The sequence below is a fragment of the Vipera berus genome (genome assembly GCF_964194415.1).
Source record: "Vipera berus genome assembly, chromosome: 5".
Taxonomy (NCBI): Eukaryota; Metazoa; Chordata; class Lepidosauria; order Squamata; family Viperidae; genus Vipera; species Vipera berus.
Window position 1 is genome coordinate 4,778,508 of NC_138207.1, and position 17,282 is coordinate 4,795,789.

At 47.6% G+C, this 17,282-nt stretch overlaps 1 protein-coding gene across 2 annotated transcripts in view; it reads right to left on the reverse strand.

Annotated features, from left to right (window-relative positions):
- Positions 1-5,908: 5,908 nt before the first annotated feature.
- LOC308669013 (solute carrier family 12 member 9-like) overlaps positions 5,909-17,282 on the reverse strand; it is a 376,525-nt gene continuing 365,151 nt past the window's right edge. For both annotated transcript variants that reach the window (XM_081329437.1, XM_081329436.1), the window contains 3 exons: positions 15,978-16,152; positions 10,282-10,428; positions 5,909-7,178 (listed from right to left, as the gene is read on the reverse strand). In XM_081329437.1, the coding sequence (XP_081185563.1) occupies positions 6,379-7,178; positions 10,282-10,428; positions 15,978-16,152 (1,122 nt within the window). In that variant the 3' untranslated portion in view covers positions 5,909-6,378. The remainder of the gene's footprint in view (positions 7,179-10,281; positions 10,429-15,977; positions 16,153-17,282) is intronic.

The following is a 17,282-nucleotide window of genomic DNA, read 5'->3' on the forward strand; positions in this document are numbered from 1 at the left end:
CCACATGGTTGCGAAGGGGGAACCAGCCACTGGCTGAGCATTAAGGCCTTCCTCAGTTCTGCAGTTGTGGTTTTGAGTTTCCAGACAGCCACCCACCCACCCGCCCACCCCCCCAGCTGAGATGGGCCACCCAAAGCCTCTGCCAGATCGAGAAGAGGCTGCAATTCAAACCTTGCACATGTGGCCCAGTTGCTAAAGTACTTTTCCAGCGCGACGGATCCCTCGTCGTTGCTAGGAAATCCAGACATTCCTTCCTTCCCACGCACACGGAAGCACCAACTTCCCTTACGCGAGGGAAAGAGAACTAAGAGAATTATTTTGGCTCCAGGGCAAAAACGTATGGTTGCTATTAATTTTATGGACGGACTGCTGTGGCTGCTAAGGTTGGTCATGGTGGGGAATATAGAATAGAATAGAATGGAAATTTAGAATGGAACAGAACAGAATAAAATAGAAGCTGGAAGGGACCTTGGAGGTCTTCTAGTCTAGCCCCCCACTCAAGCAGAACCTCCACCACCTCAGACAGGTGACTGTCCAGTCTCTTCTTAAAAATCTCCATGATTTCTGGAGGCAAGCTGTTCCACTGGTTGATTGTCCTCACTGTTAGGAAGTTTCTCCTTAATTCCAGGTTGCTTCTCTCTTTGGTCAGTTTCCAGCCATTGTTCCTCGTCCTTCCCTCTGGTACTTTGGAGAATAACGTGACCCCCTCCTCTTTATTGCAGCCCCTCAAATACTGGAACACTGCTATCATGATAACAGAACTGGGAGGGACCTTGGAGGTCTTCTAGTCTAACCCCCTGCTCAGGCAGGAAACCCTATATACCAATTCAGACAAGTGAGTTGTCCAGTCTCTTCTTGAAAACCTCCAGTGTTGGGAGCACCCACAACTTATGGAGGCAACTTAGTTTCTAAGTAGAAAAAAGATGGGAGGAGGAGCCAGTCCAAAATGCCAGGAACAGCATTCCCAGGTAGTCCTCAAGTTACGACTACAACTAAGCCCCAAACCTCTGTGCTAAGGGAGACAAGTTGTTATAGGTGAGTTTTGCCCCATTTGGCGAACTTTCTCGCCACAATTGTTAGGTGAATCACTGCAGTCACTTAAATTAGCAACACGGTCGTTAAGTGAATCCGACTTCCCCATGGACCTAGCTGGTCAGAAGTTCGCAAAACCTGATCACACGACTCCAGGACATTGCAGCCGTCATAATAATAATAATAATAATAATAATAATAATAATAATAATAATAATAATAATAATAATAATAATAATAATAATAAAGTTGGAAGGGACCTTGGAGGTCATCTAGTCCAACCCCCTGCTCAGGCAGGAAACCCTATACCAGGGGTAGGCAACCTTGGCTCTTTTATGACTCGTGGACTTCAACTCCCAGAATTCCTGAGCCAGCCACGCTGAGGGGAAAGGGAGAGGTTTCCAAGCTGAGCCATGCTGGCTCAGGAATTCTGGGAGTTGAAGTCCACCAGTCATCAAAGAGCCATGGTTGCCTACCTCTGCGGCTTATACCATGTCAGACAAATGGCTGTCCAGTCTCTTCTTAAAAACCTCCAGTGTTGGAGCATTCAGAGCTTCTGAAGGCAGCTCGTTGCACTGATTAATATGATAAATATGAGCCAGTTGCCAAATGCCTGAATTTTGATCCTGTGGTCTTGCGGGGTGTTGCAACGATCTTAAGTATGAAAGCCGGTCAAGTCCCTTTTTTAGTGCCATTCTAAGTTCCAACTAAGGAAACGATTGTAAGCTGAGGACCACCAGTGCTTCTTTCTCTACAGCTATTTGGGGTTGAAACTCCCAACCCTGGATCCATGGGTGAGAGACATCTTTGAAGGTAACTTCTGCCTTGAAAAAAGTGCTGGATGGTTTGCATCGCTATAAGGCAGGGGTGTCAAACTCAGTTTCATTGAGGGCCGCATCAGCATTGCGGTTGCCCTCAGGGGGCCGGGTGGGTATGGCCAGGGTGGGCGTGGCCTACTGGGTGGGCGTGGCTAGAGTGCGTATGGCCTACTGGGTGGGCGTGGCCAGCTCTACATCGTTTGTGTCAAGGGTGCCTATGGGGGCCTGGGCAGGAGTGGGACAGATCTGAGGGTGTTGTGATTCAGGGTCAGCCTGTGGGTTCGGCAGTTGGGTCGGATGACTCAGAGGAGGAGGAGGAGGGGGGTGTTGAAGAGCTTGATGAGAGCCCCCAGCCAGGCCCCTCCCACCTGGTCACGACGCAGACCCAGCTGTGCGAGCCTGACAGCGTGGATGAAGATGACCCACAGCTGGCCCTGTTCAAGGACGCCCGACGCAGGAGGCAGTCAATCAGGAGTAAACAGAGGAAGGCAATGGGGCTCCTCGGAAGGAGGCAGAGAGAAGCCCTGAAGTGTATTTAAGGGGGAATGCGTGGGAGGGCTGGTTTGCTGAAGGCAACCGCTTGAAAAGCTCCTGTTTCTTGGTTCGTGTCTTGTTCTATTTGTTTTTGTAGCAATAAATTTGGCAGGCGTAATTCCAGCCTCTTGCCTTCTTGAAAAAGGGGTTGTCCCTGCCTTTTCTGCAGGGCCGGTAGCAGGCTGGTACAGAACAGAGGGTCTCTGGCAGGAAGAGGGTCTCTGGGCCAGGGCCAAGGCAATGGGGGCCGTTCCCTCACTGTTTCCAGGATGGGCCGGATCCGGCCCCCGGGCCTTGTGTTTGACATGTCTGCTATAAGGTGACCGTAATTTCTCAGCAAACCTGGGACTCCACGTCTGTGGAGATGCTCAGTCATCCAGCTCATGGTTGTCCCAAAGGTGCTTTTTTTTACGAGGCAACTGGACTTCTGTCAGAATCCATTTATATCATATTCATAAATGTATGTTTAAAACATTATTCCATGGATCCTGCCATCTGCCGAGGAGGAGGGAACGGATGTGTATTGAGCCGGTATTAGGCATTTCAAAGGAAAAGAGAAGCCTTTTGAACTGGGGGAACAAAAGGGGGGGGTTAGGGTAGGAGCATCTGGCTTGTGTCACGGAAGGGAGCAATAAACATGAAAGGTCCTAAGTTCCTTTTTCCCACGAGAGGGATGATACGAGGTAAATGATGGGGGGGCTGACCAAATGGGGTTAAGGGGGGTGTTGAACCGGGAACTCTTTATAAGGGTTTAGTTTGTAGAACAATATTAAGTCCTGTCTTGTATTCCTACAACCAAGCATGTCATAGTAAAGATTTCTTTTGGACTAAGATTTGGCTCCAAGAGTTTTGTCTTCCTAAGACGTGGTTTGGGGTGGGTCCTGACAACTTCCTTGTTTTTCTTGGAAGACGTTTCGCTTCTCATCCCAGAAGCTTCTTCAGCGCTGACTGGATGGTGGGCAATGGGAGGATTTATACTCCTTGCAGAGAGCTGGTCATTTGCCTTCTTTTAGAGAGTCGTTGAAGCCACCTGGAGGTTTACCTGTGTCCACAGGGTCATCTGAGTGGTGCAAATGGGCGTGGAGCCTTCTTGGAACCGCTGAAAGGACTGTGTGTTGTAGACTGGAGACAGATGATGCCGTATCCCTCCCCCTCTGTTGAGAGGGGGCTGTTCCAATTTTGAGATAAACGGCCTCTTTGATTCCTTTTTCAAACCAGTGCTCCTCTCTGTCCAGAACGTGGACTTTGCTGTCTTCGAAAGAGTTAACTGCACTTAACAATGGTGGTTCAATCGTTCCTGTTAGGAATGGGCTGAATGAGTGACTGCAGAGCTACTGCCCAATTTGTGAAGGAAAAAAGAACTCTTGATTTTTTTTGTCTTGCAATTCCCGTAACCTAATTAGACATCAACCTACGAAATCTCCCATTAGAGGTTCTGGCAACTCAATAGCATGCTAACCAGGCCCGAGACAAGAAAAAGGCACCTTGGCAGGTGTGGTACAGATGGTCCTTGACTTATGAGCCCAAAACTTCTGTTGCTAAGGGATACTGTTAAGTGAGTTTTCCTCCATTTTACGACCGTTTTTGCCAGGGTTCTTAAGTGAATCGCTGCAGTTGTTAAGCTAGCAAACACGGTTCTTAAGTGAATCTGGTTTCCTCATTGACTTTGCTTGTCGGATGTTCTCAAAAGGGGATGACATGACTTCGGGACGCTGCCAATATGGGTCAGCTGCCAAGCGTCTGAATACCATGGGGGATGCTGCAACGGTCGTTAAGGGTGAAAAACAGTCATTAGGTCACTTTTTTCAGTGCTGCTGTAACTTGAAACGGTCCCTTTTGTAATTCGAGGACTACCTGTATCTCCTCAACAACTGCCCTTCTCTTTCTAGTTCAGAGGTGGGGAACGATGGCCCCTTTATGACTTGTGAACTCCCAGAATTCCTCAGCCAGCATGGGGAACTATGGCCCTTTATGAATTGTGGACTCCAACTCCCAGAGGTCCTCAGCTAGCATGGGGAACTATGGCCCCTTTATGACTTGTGAACTCCCAGAATTCCTCAGCCAGCATGGGGAACTATGGCCCTTTATGAATTGTGGACTCCAACTCCCAGAGGTCCTCAGCTAGCATGGGGAACGATGGCCCCTTTATGACTTGTGAACTCCCAGAATTCCTCAGCCAGCATGGGGAACTATGGCCCTTTATGAATTGTGGACTCCAACTCCCAGAGGTCCTCAGCTAGCATGGGGAACGATGGCCCCTTTATGACTTGTGAACTCCCAGAATTCCTCAGCCAGCATGGGGAACTATGGCCCTTTATGAATTGTGGACTCCAACTCCCAGAAGTCCTCAGCTAGCATGGGGAACTATGGCCCCCTTTATGACTCGTGGACTTCAACTCCCAGAATTCCTGAGCCAGCATGGGGAACTATGGCCCCTTTATGACTTGTGAACTCCCAGAATTCCTCAGCCAGCATGGGGAACTATGGCCCTTTATGAATTGTGGACTCCAACTCCCAGAATTCCTCAGTCAGCATGGGGAAATATGGCCCTTCATGACTTGTGGACATCAACTCCCAGAATTCCTCAGTCAGAATGGGGAACTATGGCCCCCTTTATGACTCGTGGACTTCAACTCCCAGAATTCCTGAGCCAGCATGGATAGACAGGCATCAAGTTACTGCAGAGCAGTTGGCCCACTGCAGTTCATCTGTGGTAGGACAATGCTTTTCCAGACACTCTACCTTTCTGCCTCTTTTTCTTGGAGGACTAACTGGGCAAAAAAGAAAAAAAAGAGTCATCCCAGCTGATTTATGAGTCTCTACAACTCGTTAGCAGCCCCAGTGACCTAGTTACTTGTATGGAGGGAGCAAGGTCACTGCGTGGAAGAGGTGAGCATGATTACCCATTTTTTTTCTCCATTCTTGCTCCGATTAAATGGATCCAATACTCAGGAAAAAGACATTTGCTGAGATTGAAAGCCATCGTGCAAAACAGGTGCCAATTGTGTTTGTTACACCACAAGCAGCATTTGTTACACGCCAAAAACTCAGGGATGAGTTTTTCGCTCTTTGGTAAGAACGAGTCCCAGCCCTTATGTTGAGGATGGACCCTTGAGATAAGGGGTCTCCAAACTTGGCAACTTTTAAGATTTCTGGATTCCAACTCCCCAGAATTCCCCTGACAGCTCTGCTGGCTGGGGGATTCTGGGAGTTGAAGTCCGCAAGGTTGGAGACCCCTGGTCTAAAGCTCTAATTTCCCCATTTCAGCTTAGTTCTATGCCTTCTAACTTTCCTACAACCCCATCGTTCTAGAGTGGACCCATTAGATCAGGGGTCTCCAAACGTGGCAACCTTGTAAGATATGTGGACTTCAATTCTCAGAATTCCCCAGCCATTCTGGGAATTGAATTCTGGGAATTGAAGTCCACAAATCTTCCAGTCGCCAGGTTTGGAGACCCCTGCTTGATATCCTAGTCCTTATTGTTAACGAGGAACACCTCCCACACATTCACCACAGCTTTAAACACAACAATGCCACCTTTAATTCTCTTCCCATCTTTACACGTGTCCAAAGAAAGGCAGCCGTGGCAGGGTTTTCCAAAGCCAGCCACGCCAAAGCGCCTTCCAGCTGTCAAACTCCCCAGATGGAGGACCCAGACTCGCTTTCACAGGCTTCGGTGTTCCAAGTCGCTCTTCTCTCACGAGTTCGGAGAAACAAGACGCGGCGCCACGGCCGCGGTTTGCTCTCGGCTAGGCTAGGACAACTGGAGCCGGGCCTCAAACCTGCTGCAGAGTTGTCGTGCGTCGGGAGCAATCGCCACCACCCAGGCCCGAGAAGGAAAGGTCGGGGAGATGTCGTGCACCCACAACTTTGACCCAGAATATCTCTGGTTGGCCTTCCGCTCGCCTTCGCCTGGATCCTTGAAGGGGGTCCCCTCGGCTTGGTGTTCCATCAACCCACCCTGGCCCAGAGTGGACTACAGACAACTCTGGTTTACAGCTCAGTGCTCGTAACGGCGCTGACCCCGTGCACGAGCAGCGTGGGGCCCAGTCCGTGGGTCAGGATCTTCAGCTGTTCCAAGTATCTGGGGTACAAACTGGTGTCCGCAGGGGGACGGGGCAGGTAAAGGAAGCGGACGGTAGGGGTGGCGCTCTGCTGGAGAATCAGCCGGTTCACCGCAGTCAAGTACTCGTCGGAAATGGAGGCTATGTTGCTGTAGGCGTTCAGGCCGCCGTCGGCCGAGACTTGCCGTCGGCTGTGCCAATGGAGGGCCACCACCTCGTCCCACGGCACTATCTGGACCTTGGCCTGGATGCGCAAGTCCTTCAGGAGCTGCCGCAGCTTGTCCTCCTGGCCCTGGGAGCTGGTGCAGCTCTCCACGCAGAGGAAGAGGCGCAAGCGAGCCCGTCGCCACGAGCGCGTCATGGCCAGGACGCAGGCCATCTGCAGCAAGAAGAGGCTGCTGGTGTCGACGTACCGGGCGCTGTCGGGGCGCCACAAGTTGATGGGCCAGACGTCGATCAGAGGCTGGGCTCGCCAGCCGAGGCTCTGGGGCGGCTGGAGCTGGTCAAAGGAGCGGGCCAGGAGAACGTTGCGCGACATCTTCATGGCGTCGCAGATGATGGCCACATACTCCCAGGGAGACAGCTGCTTGGGGCCCCCGGAAGTCCAGACGGGGGGGAACTCGTGCCAAATTGCCTCGTCTTGGCTGAAGGCGGTGGGTTGGGACAGGTAGTCCTGGGGGCCTGCGTTGTCGTAGAAGCCCAGGGCGATGGTGTTGGGCCGCATGCCTCCTGCAGGAGGAGGAAAAGACAGGCGAGCTGGATTTGGCGTTTACAGTACTTACAATATACCGTTTCTCTGAATGATCTGCGCTTCTTAGACTTCTTATAATTTTCTACTTTCTTTTTTTTTGTTTTTTGTAGTTACATTTCTTATACAGGTAGTCCTCGACTTACAACAGTTCATTTAGTGCTGGGGTGGGCACCCTTGGCTCTTTTATGACTCGTGGACTTCAACTCCCAGAATTCCTGAGCTAGCATGGCTCAGCTTGGAAACCTCTCCCTTTTTCCTCAGCGTGGCTGGCTGAGGAATTCTGGGAGTTGAAGTCCACGAGTCATAAAAGAGCCAAGGTTGCCTACCCCTGGTCTAGTGACTGTTCGAAGTTACGACGGCACTAAAAAAAGCGCCTTTATGACCGTTGTTCACACTTACAACATCTCCCCCAGGGTAACGTGATCAGAATTCGTATCCTGGGCAACTGACTCAGCTTTATGATGGTTGCAATGTCCTGGGGTCATGTGGTCACATTTTGCGACCTTCTGACAAGCAAAGTCAATCGGGAAGCCAGATTCACTTAAGGACCATGTTCCTAATTTAACAACTGCAAGGATTCACTTAACAACGGTGGCAAGAAAGATTGTAAAACAGGGCAAACTCACTTAACAACTGTCTCCCTTAGCAACAGAAATTTTGGGCTCCATTGTGGCCATAAGTCGAGGACTACCTTTACTTATAATTTTATATTCCTTATTCTTTTATATTTTTATACTTCTTATATGCTTATGCTTCCTATAATAATTGATTTATTTGGCCAAATGTGGTTAGACTCACAAGGAATTTGTTTCCAGTACAAAAGCATCCAGTGTACTTGCAAAACAACAGAATATAATAATACTAATAATACTAATAATACTAATAATACTAATACTAATACTAATACTAATAATAATAATAATAATAATAATAATAATAATAATAAAGTGTACAGCCAAATAAAAAGGGGGAGTAAAAATAATAAAGGGGATAAATAAAATATTGCAGCCACACCCTATGGGTTAATCTATATATACAAAAAAATCCTTAGTAGGGGGAGTTCTCAACTTATGACCATAATGGAGGCCAAAATTTCTATCACTAAGCAAGACAGTTAAGTGAAAATTGCCCCATTTTACGAACTTTCTTGCCACCGTTGTTAAGTGAGTAACACGGTTCTTAAGTGAATCCGGCTCCCCCACTGACTCTGCTTATCAGAAGGTCGCAAAAGGGGATCACGTGACACCCCGGGGGACACTGCGACCGTCGTAAATATGAGCCAGTCGCCAAGCGTCTTGAATTTTGATCACGTGACCCGGGGGGGGGGGGAGAATGCTGCAACGGTCGTTGAGTGTGAAAAATAGTCACAGCTCACTTTTTTCAGCGCCCTTACAACTTTGAACGGTCACTACATGAACGCTTGTAACTACCTACATCCGAGAATATTTTCGGATTAAGTAACCATATAAGGGCATTGTGGTTATTACTGGGCAGAACCACAAAGTAAACATAGGTGTGGGTTTGCACTGCCTGCTCTGAGGACCCAGCTCGGAGGGGAAAAGTTAATGCATCCCACTAATTTCAAAATCCAGCTTAATTGGTCCAGACAATTAACTCTCCAGGGGGAGTTTTTCAATCCCAAACAATTCTTTACACCCTTCTGTGGCCAGATGAGGGAGAGAAAAAAATCCTGAATTGAGACAGGCAGGGACGAATAACAATTCTCATCCCCAGCACGGATTGCAGCACCATTACTTATTATGTACTTATTTAAATAAATTTATTTGGCCCCAGTTAAGCGATTGTCAAGGTCTCTGGGGAGCCGAGTTTGGATTCTGATAGAGCTCAGAGGAAGGTCAGCTAGCCAGGGGAGAGGATAACCTGGGTCAGTCCCATTAAGTGAAATAGGCCTGTGCGCAGATTGGTGGGGTGCAAATAACAACAACAACAACAATAATAAAGTTGGAAGGGACCTTGGAGGTCATCTAGTCCAACCCTCTGGTCAGACAGGAAACCGTATGCCATTTCGGACAAATGGCTGTCCAGTCTCTTCTTGAAAACTTCCAGTGTTGGAGCATTCACTGCTTCTGGTGGCAGGTTGTTCCACTGGTTAATTGTTCTCACTGTCAGGAAACTCCTCCTTAGTTCTAGGTTGCTTCTCTCCTTGACTAGTTTCCATCCGTTGCTTCTTGTCCTGCCTTTGGGCGCTTTGGAGAAGAGCTTGACTCCCTCTTCTTTGGGGCAGCCCCTGAGAGATTGGAATATCATGTCACCCCTCACCCTTCTCTTCATTAAACTAGACATACCCAATTCCAGCAACCATTCCCTATATGTTTTAGCCTCCAGTCCCCTAATCATCTTTGTTGCTCTTCTCTGTACCATTTCTAGAGTCTCGACATCTTTTTTTACATCGTGGTGATCAAAACTGGATGCAGTATTCCAAGTGTGGCCTTACCAAGGTATTGTAAGGTGGTATTAACACTTCACCTGATCTTGATTCTATCCCAAATGCCTTTCCAAAATTTCAGAGGGTTTCCATGCCTGACAGGGCAAAAAACCAACTCGACTCTCTGAAAATTGGGGTCAAGCTATTCTCCAAAGCCCCTGAAGGCAGGACAAGAAGTAACGGATGGAAACTCATCAAGGAGAGAAGCAACCTAGAATTGAGGAGAAATTTCCTGGCCGTGAGAACAATCAACCAGTGGAACTACTTGCCACCAGAAGTTGTGGGTGCTCCAACACTGGAGGCTTTTAAGAAGAGACTGGACAATGATTGGTCTGAAATGGTCTAGGCTCCCTTGCTTGAGCAGTGGGCATGACTAGAAGACCTCCAAGGTCCCTTCCAACGCTGTTATTCTGTTTATATGTGTGTTAGCTATGCGTACACTTTGAGGGCAGGCCACAGAATCTCGTTTTTAATGTGTTCCCACAGTAAAAAAAATGACCATAAGGGTTATCTTATCTTAAAATCTGCCCTCACAGAATGGATTTAACTTGCTCCACAGAAAATTTAGAGGCAACATTTTTTTGGCAGCTGAAGCTGGCGGAAAGGTGACCACCTAGAAATCCAAGGTTACGTACCCAGTCCGGAGATGAAGAGCAGCTGTTGTGTGCCATTCCGCACGGAGCTGGCGAGCGTCAGGTTGACGAAGGCTTTGATATTCAACCGGTCCACAAGTTGCAGCCAGGAATCGGACTGGTCCGGCAACGGGTCAGCTGGCAGGGAATCTGGGGACAAGCAGAGAGGGTCAGTCTCAGGGGCCTGGCCCAGCGGAGGGAAAGGACAAGGCCACCGGCACAGGCCATTCCAGGTAGCCCTCAGCTTACGGCCACAGTTGAGCCCAAAATTTCTGTCGTTGAGTGAGACATTTGCCCTAATGAGTTTTTCCCCATTTTATGACCTTTCTTGCCACGGTCGTTAAGCGAACCACTGCAATTGGTATACGTTAGCAACCCAGTTTTTAAGTGAATCCGGTCGAAGGTAGCCAAAGAGGTTCATATGATCTCGGGACACAGCAATGGTCATAAATATATGAACCAGTTGCCGAACCTGTGAATTTGAATCAGACGATCATGGGGAATCGCGTGCAAAGGTCGTTAACTGTGAACAATGCCCATCGGTCACTTTTTTTCCAGGGCCGTTCTTAACTTTGAATGGTCACTGTTGTAAGTCGAGGACTCTACCTGTATTCAGGACATTTCCTTCTTGGTAATAGTTGCCAATGTGGTTGGCTCTTAAACAGTATTTCCCTAGCTAAGATGCGTGGGCTTCAATTCCCAGAATTCCCAGCCAGCTCTGCTTAAACCTGTCCAAGTTGAAAAACCCTAATCTAGTGATTTACAATGCTGGATAAGGAACAGGTCCATCCTGGGCTTGCTGGGCAATTTTGGGTTAACCTCTTCCCTACCTGGCAGGGTCGTTGTGCGAGAAAGTAGCCGGAAGAACGCTATGCACCCTGCTGGTGGATTTACAAAGGGAGTTCTGATTTTACCAATGAATAAAACCCCAACCCTTTGGATAGCTTCAAATACTACGGGCTATGTTATCGCTGGCTTTTATTTTTCCCCAATCAGGTGCTTAACGCTGGTCAATCCACTCCTCCTTTTGTCTTTCTTTCTGACACTTTCTCTGCTATCGTTCGAGATCGAATCTTTACTGCAGCCTCCTAAAAGATTATTCCCACCGTCTCCCTTTCACCAATGTCCCTCGAAAGGCATCGGCCGGTGTACAGGCAATCCTCAACTTGCAAGCATTTCTTTAGTGACCATTCAAAGTTACCACAGCACGGGGAAAAAAAGGGACTTAGGACCGTTTTTCACACTTAACGACCATTGCAGCATCCTTGAGATCATGTGTGATCAAAATTCGGACCGTTGGCGACTGGTTCGTATTTATTGACCACTGCCATGTCCGGGGGGGGGGGGTGTCACGTGACTCCCCTTTTACGACCTTCTGACAAGCAAAGTCAATGGGGGAAGCCAGACTCGCTTTACGACCGTGTTGCTCGCTTAACAGCCGCAGCGATTCCCTTATCAACGGTGGGAAGAAAGGTGGCAGCGTAAGTCAGGCACGTATTATCATGTTTGGTGGACATATGACAAAGTAAAGAATTATTGGAAAAATAACACCTGGCTGGAGAAGATGTTGGGAGACCACGTAGATTTTAAACCTGAACTGTTTTTTTTTTAAATTAGATATAATGCCAGAAAAGACTTAACAAACAAAGCTGACATTTGATTTTGCAGGTCACAACAGCGGCAAGAATCATATTCGCGCGATATGGGGAAAAATGAAGGAAAACCATCAGATGAAGAAAGAACAATATATATATATATATATATATATATATATATATATATATATATATATATATATATATACACATAAAGGTAAAGGTAAAGGTTCCCCCGCACATGCGTGCTAGTCGTTTCCGACTCTAGGGGCCGGTGCTCAACTCCGTTTCAAAGCCGAAGAGCCAGCGTTTGTCCGAAAACATCTCCGTGGTCATGTGGCCGGCATGACTAGACGCCAAAGGCACACGGAACGCTGTTACCTTCCCACTGGAGTGGTCCCTATTTTTCTACTTGCATTTTTACGTGCTTTCGAACTGCTAGGTTGGCAGAATATATATACATACATACATACATACATATATATATATATATATATATATATATATATATATATATATATATATACTAGAATGCGCAGAAATGGACAGATTGACTATGAGACTGAAAGAAAAAGAAGAAACGCACTACTATCAAACTTGGGAGTTATTTTATCGATGGCTAGAGGGAAGAATAAAGGATTAGGAACGAAATATGTAACGAGAGAATGTAAACTCAGACAGCACTTGGTTGGGAAATTATTACTGAATGTATGGGGGGGAAAAACTAATAAAAACTCTTTCCTCTAGCCATTTGTAGAATGACCCCCAAGTTTGCTAGTATTCTGTTTCTTCTTTATCTTTCAATCTCATAGTTAATCTGTCTATCTCTGCGCATTCCAATATTTTTTTAATTACTTCTTCTTCCTCTGGTGGTACTCCCTTCATTTTTCCAGTATTCCGCGAAGGCTACTCGTGCTGCTGTTGTGATGTGTAGGACCAAATATAAACTTTGTTTATTAATCTGGTATCATACCTAATAGAAAAAAGTTCAGTATTAAATTCTACATGTTCTCCCAACGTTGTTTTCTAACCAGGCATGTATTTTTTTTCCCCCAATAAGCACGCTGGTTGAAAAAACTAACATAGGTATGCAAGGGAAAAAAAAACTAATAAAATCTTTGTAAAAAAAAAAAAAACTAATAAAACTTTTTTTTTAAAAAAAAGGGTCGCAAAGTGGGGCAAAACTCACTTAACAACTGCCCTGTTTAGCGACAGAAATCTGGGCCTCAGCGAGATCTCCTGTAGCACAAGGCCAGATTTCTCATTTGCCACAAGTGAGAATGATGGTTTAAGCATCCGGGCAAAGGGGAAGCAGAAGATGGTTTATTGTGCCAGCTCAGTGACTGTTCCCCAAGCCCTGAATCTCCCTTTCAACCCCCCCCCCGCTTTCTAGGACCCAAATGAGGTGACCCCCCCAGTTCTCTTCAATTTGCATGATTGCTTAGATTTTATTCATGTCTTTTTCCCTCCCTCCCTCCGTCCTCCCCTCCCCTTCTCTTTCTCTCTCTCTCTCCCTCCCTCTCTCAAAAAATAAAATGAGCAGCTCTCCCCCTCCTCCTCCCCCCCTTTTCTATGGTGGTGGGGGGGGCAAATATCCATTAGTTACCATGGAAACCCAAACAGCTCCAGGAGGGGCCCCTTTTGCATCCTTCACAAAAGCAGCTGAGCAATCAATTTGTAGTACAAAGGATGAGAGTTCGGCAAAAGGAAGGAATAAGCTGGGATCTGTCCAGCCAGCTGGAGTCTCTTTGGCTTTCAAAAGTTGGGCTGTGCGTGGGGATTCCCGGCTGCAAAATCTGGAACCAACACTAGGTGGCAGTGCAGAGAAAGAGAGAGAGAGACTGGGGTCTGTCCGGGGCCATCTGGGGATGGGCCAGAGGTTTGCAGTCTAGGTGTTGAATTCTTAGCTGGGGAGTACATGTATGTCCTGATGGGCTAAGGCAAAGGTGGGAAACGATGGCCCTTTTGTGACTTGAGGACTTCAACTCCCAGAATTCCTCAACCAGCATTGCTGGCTGAGGAATTCTGGGAGTTGAAGTCCACCAGTCATAAAGGGGGCCATAGTTCCCCATGCGGGCTGAGGAATTCTGGGAGTTGAAGTCCACCAGTCATAAAGGGGGCCATAGTTCCCTCACGCTGGCTGATGAATTCTGGGAGTTGAAGTCCACCAGTCATAAAGGGGACCATAGTTCCCCATGCGGGCTGAGGAATTGTGGGAGTTGAAGTCCACAAGTCATAAAGGGGCCATATTTTCCATGCTGGCTCAGGAATTCTGGGAGTTGGAGTCCACGAGTCATAAAAGAGCCAAGGTTGCTTACCCCTGGGCTAAGGCAAAGGTGGGAAACAATGGCCCTTTTGTGACCTGAGGACTTCAACTCCCAGAATTCCTGAGCCAGCATGGCTGGCTTAGGAATTCTGGGAGTTGAAGTCCACAAGTCATAAAAGGGCCATGGTTCCTCCCCTCTGGGCTAAGATCTGGAGAAGGTTCACTGCTTGAGTTCAACGTGCAACACAGGACATAGTGTCTTGCAAGTTCACATGATTTACACAGCTCCTAGGTTATCACATCCAGCTCACGTGTCGCATGTAACGTGTCCCCAAGAAGAGAAGTTGAAAAGACCTGCTCAGCCAGTTTGTCCAGAGTATATGGATCCAAACTACATGGGGATGTGGTGGATTGTAGTCTGGATTCCCGGGAGGGAGGGGGCTGCATTCCAGAGGGCCAAGAGGCAGCAAAGTTTAGATACAGGAAATTCTCATCCTACACTGCCACTCGTTTAATTTTAATTTAATTATTTTATTAAATTTATAAAGGTTTAGGGACCGTTCAAAGTTTACAACAGCACATGACTGTCCTTCACACTTACCACCATGGTCACGTGATTTGGAAACTCGGCAACTGGCTCGTATTTATGACGGCTGCAGTGTCCCGGGGCCATGTGATCCCCTTTGGCGACCTTCTGACGAACTTCAATAGGGAAGCCAGATTCACTTTACAACCGTGTTACTCAACTTAACAGCTGTCGTGTTTCCCTTATCAACTGTGGCAAAAAAGGTCGTAAAACGGGGCAAAACTCAGTTAACAACCATCTCGCTTAGCAACAGACATTTTGGGCTGAATTGTGGATGTAGGCCAAGGACTAATTGTAGTTTGGTTGGGAGGAAGAGAGTCATGTCAGGATTGGCCTTCCGTAAAAATATATCTTTAATGATGCAAGTAGTTACTTTAATTTGGCAAGGATTCAGTCTTAATTTCTAAAGGAAACCGTGAAGAAGAAACTCAGTATATCTGTCCTGGTTTTCGGAATTTTTGAACCCTGACAGACAGTCATAACTGCTGGCATCTTCCAGGCCTTCAACACCTACTTATGTCCTATTTGCTTATCAGCTACGTGATTCACTTAATGACTACGGCAAAAAATGTCCTAAAATCGAGCACAATTCACTTAATGAATGCATCACTTCACAACTGCACGGAAGTCGCGAAGTCCCAATTGTCGTCGTAAGTTGAGGACCACCTGTATCCACCTGGTTATTTTTCCACACATGGAACCCAGACGAATACTCCCTAGTTTTACGCATGGCTATTGCTTGTCGGAAGGTTGCAAAAAAGGAAGGACCAGAGCCTGAGACACTGCAACCGTCGTAAATATGAGTCCGTTGCCACGCGTCTGAATTTTGATCAGGTGACAGTGAGGAGGAATGCGGCAGTGGCTGTAGGTAGGAAAAAGGGTCACTTTTTGGAGTGCTGTTTTGTAACTTCAAACGGTCACTAAACAAGCTGTTGTAAGTCGAGGACGGGCTGTATGCTTATATTTTGAAAATTGTCCTGCCATCTCCATCCTGTCTGTGTGAAATGATCCTTGCTAGTGGGAGCAGAAAAGGTTGCACCAATCCAGTGTTTCTCAACCTGAGCAATTTTATGAGGTACGGACTTCAACTTCCAGAATTCCCCAGCCAGCAAAGCTGGCTGGGGAATTCTGGGAATTGAAGTCCGTACCTCATAAAATTGCTCAGGTTGATAAAAACTGGCCCAATCTTTAAGGAGACCTCATGGAACATTTGTCTGGAGACCTCCTACTCCTTCTCCTACAATCTCCTTACCCAGATCCGCCAGCTCTACGTGGCCGAGCACGTACAAGCCGCTTTTCTTGAGGTCGTTGATGAAGCGAATGAGCTGGAGGGAGGTCCGTGGATTCCGCACCATCAGCAACACTTGGGGGCGCCAAAATTTGACGTGTTCTTTGCGGCTGTCCAACAGCAGCAGGTACTTGCGGACCTGGGTGCGAAAGAAGCCCGAGAGTTAGATGGAACAAAAAGGGGCAAATCCTGAACTTGCTCAGGAATCTTTTCCTCTAGATCAGGGGTCCCCAACCCCCGGGGCCGTGGACCGGTACCGGTCCGCGGCATGCCAGCAACCGGGCTGCACAAACAAGCAAAGCCCCATCCGCGGGATGCAGGCAGCACACAAAACCACACACTCTCCGGTCCGCGGAAAACCCTCTCTCCATGTAACCAGTCCCTGGTGCCCAAAAGGTTGGGGACCTCTGCTCTAGATCCGTATTTCTCAACATCTGGAATTTTAAGACGTGTGGACTTCAACTCCCAGAATTCCCCAGCCAGTATGGCTGGCTGGGGAATTCTGGGACTTGAAGTCCACACGTCTAAAAGTTCCCATAAGCTGAGAAACACTGATCTGGATGGACTCAACCCCAGCCACCACCCAGGCTGGGGATGATGGGAGCTGTGGTCCCAGTGTCCTTGCTCTGCAATTTCAACAGGTAGAAGAATCCCAATCAAGTTTATTTACAATTTCTGCAGGGGATTCAAGACAACATTTTTGCCAGAGCAAAGCTAGTCCTCGACTTACAAAAGTTACAATGGGACTGAAAAAAGCGACTTATGTTTTTCAGACTAATGACCGCTGCAGCACACACACACCCGGTCACATGATCAAAATTTGGACGCCTGGGAAACTGGTTCATGGTTATGATGGTCGCAGTGTCTTGGAGTCATGGGATCCTGGACTTTGCTAAATGAACTGCTGTTAAGACGAGGATTACCTCACGTCACATCTCACCCAAGTTTCACCCCCTTTTTGGGGGTTCACCCAGACCAGGGGTAGGCAACCTCGGCTCTTTTATGACTCGTGGACTTCAACTCCCAGAATTCCTGAGCCAGCATGGCTCAGCTTGGAAACCTCTCCCTTTCCCCTCAGCGTGGCTGGCTGAGGAATTCTGGGAGTTGAAGCCCACGAGTCATAAAAGAGCCAAGGTTGCCTACCCCTGACCTATACTATCTCAAACAAGTGACTGTCCAGTCCAGAGATAGGCAACCTTGGCTCTTTTACAACTCGTGGACTTCAATTCCCAGAATTCCTGAGCCAGCATGGCTCAGCTTGGAAACCTC